We start from the raw sequence: 2808 nt of genomic DNA on the forward strand, positions 1-2808 counted from the left end.
TTAGTTATTTAAAATAGTACTAATATATTTAATAATTAATATTTAAAAAAAAAAAAAAAAAAATTATTTCTAAAGTGTGATATAATTAGTTATTTAAAATAGTACTAATATATTTAATAATTAATATTTAAAAAAAAAAAAAAAAAAATTATTTCTAAAGTGTGATATAATTAGTTATTTAAAATAGTACTAATATATTTAATAATTAATATTTAAAAAAAAAAAAAAAAAAAGAAAATTATAAATTTTTGTGTTATTATTATTATCGTAATTTCTATTATTGTCATTACTTAATATTATTATTAACTATCTCTATCAAAATTATTTCTATTATTTTAATTATTTCCTGATTTTACTAATATATTTACTATGATAATGATGATAATTATTGATAATGATGATAATTATTGATAATGATGAGATTATGATTATTATGATAATGATTATTATTATTATTATTATTATTTTATGATTATTATTATTAGTACTAGTATCATTATTACTATTTTCTATAAATGAAATATTTATTTATTTATTATTTTTTTTTTTTTTTAAATGTTTATTTTTTTGATTAGCATTAATATAATTAAAATCATTATTATCATGATTACTACTTTCATTTTAACCTTTATTTTCTCTTTTTATACCCTTGTTACTTACTTTTATTAGTTATATTATTATTACTTCTATAGTCATAGTTTATGAATTTTTCCTATAAGAATGATTTCTATTAATAGTATTACTTCTATATGACGTATGTATTACCCCTATAAGAATGATTTCTATTAATAGTATTACTTCCATATGACGTATGTATTACCCCTATAAGAATGATTTCTATTAACAGTATTACTTCCATATGACGTATGTATTACCCCTATAAGAATGATTTCTATTAACAGTATTACTTCCATATGACGTATGTATTACCCCTATAAGAATGATTTCTATTAATAGTATTACTTCCATAATAATGGCGTATGTATTATCCCTATAAGAATGATTTCTATTAATAGTATTACTTCTATATGATGTATGTATTACCCCTATAAGAATGATTTCTATTAACAGTATTACTTCCATATGACGTATGTATTACCCCTATAAGAATGATTTCTATTAATAGTATTACTTCCATAATAATGGCGTATGTATTATCCCTATAAGAATGATTTCTATTAATAGTATTACTTCTATATGATGTATGTATTACCCCTATAAGAATGATTTCTATTAACAGTATCACTTTCATAATACTGGTGGCCTTTATTTCCACTATAATTATTATTTCTATTAACAGTATTATATTACTATAATAATCATAATGCATGTATTACCCCTATAATTATTATTTCTATCAAATATTATTATAATATCATAATAATCATAATATATATTATTACCCTTATAAATATTATTTCTATTAATATCACAACTACCATCATTTTCATTTTTTTTTTTTTTATTACCTACTATTTTATCTTTAATAATATATTCTTAATTTTTTCTTTAATTTAAAACTTTTATATGAAATTAATTGAAAAAAAAAAAGAAAAAAAAAAAAAAAAAAAATAATAATAATAATAATAATAACAATAAATAATATAATATATTTAAAAAAAAAAAAAAAAAATTAAATTAAATAATAAATATTAAAAAAAGAATTAATTAATCAAATATTTTTTTTTTTTCCAACATAAATTGTGCTACCCCGTTATATATATAATTATAAAAATATACACATCTTTAGAACACAGGATGAATCTCAGTAGATCGTAAGACAAAGCCTACTCTCGTACTTACAATACCTGGATGCATCAAAGTCGTATACAGAGGATGTATCAATTTTAATATTTGAAATTATTTTTTTAGTATAACGTAATAAGCGTTGATACCTTAGTATGAAGTAGGGTTAAAAAATAACCTATTTGTTTACATGTAATATTAAAATTGGTGAATAACATTGCATATTCAGTATGGATTCTGACTTAGAGGCGTTCAGTCATAATCCAACACATGGTAGCTTCACAGCACTAGCTTTTCAACTAGCTGTATTAACCAATTATGTGACCTAACTGTTCCTCTCGTACTAAGTTAGATTACTGTCGCAATATCATATTCATCAGTAGGGTAAAACTAACCTGTCTCACGACGGTCTAAACCCAGCTCACGTTCCCTATTAGCGGGTGAACAATCCGACACTTTGGGACTTCTGCATCCCAATGATAGGAAGAGCCGACATCGAAGGATCAAAAAGCAACGTCGCTATGAACGCTTGGCTGCCACAAGCCAGTTATCCCTGTGGTAACTTTTCTGACACCTCTAGCTGTAATTTTCACAGATCTAAAGGATCGATAGGCCATGCTTTCACAGTTTGTATTCGTACTGAAAATCAAAATCAAGTAAGCTTTTCCCCTTTTGGTCTACATGAGATTTCTGTTCTCATTGAGCTTACCTTAGGACACCTGCGTTACCTTTTAACAGATGTGCCGCCCCAGCCAAACTCCCCATCTGACTATGTCTTCCGCGAAGATCAGCAATAATAATTATTACCTTAATCAAAACTCTTTTATAAAAAAAGAGCTCATATAACGGAATAAGTAAATGACATTAAAAGTAGTGGTATTTCAGATCGCCGTAGCTCCACTTATGCTACACCTTCTAAGCATTCACAGAGCACTAGAGTCAGCTCAACAGGTCTTCTTTCCCGCTGATATTCCAGCCCGTCCCTGGCTGTGGNTCGCTAAAAAAAATAGGAAGTGGGATCTCGTATCATCAGCCCTCCCTAATAATGACGAGCATTGCTCT

At 25.4% G+C, this 2808-nt stretch overlaps 1 protein-coding gene and 1 non-coding gene across 2 annotated transcripts; one reads left to right on the forward strand and one right to left on the reverse strand.

The window, feature by feature from the left end:
• Positions 1 to 1783: 1783 nt before the first annotated feature.
• On the reverse strand, positions 1784 to 2667 carry Chro.rrn007. The gene is made up of 2 exons: positions 2587 to 2667; positions 1784 to 2541 (listed from the first exon to the last, which is right to left on the reverse strand). It is a non-coding gene; the product is annotated as a 28S ribosomal RNA (ribosomal RNA).
• On the forward strand, positions 2223 to 2543 carry Chro.00006 (senescence-associated protein). The annotated part of the gene is made up of 1 exon (XM_660137.1): positions 2223 to 2543. One exon carries the CDS (start codon positions 2223 to 2225, stop codon positions 2541 to 2543), a length of 321 nt encoding a protein of 106 aa, XP_665229.1.
• Positions 2668 to 2808: the final 141 nt, after the last annotated feature.

The sequence above is a fragment of the Cryptosporidium hominis genome (genome assembly GCF_000006425.1).
Source record: "Cryptosporidium hominis TU502 CHRO010194, whole genome shotgun sequence".
Lineage (NCBI taxonomy): Eukaryota > Apicomplexa > Conoidasida > Eucoccidiorida > Cryptosporidiidae > Cryptosporidium > Cryptosporidium hominis.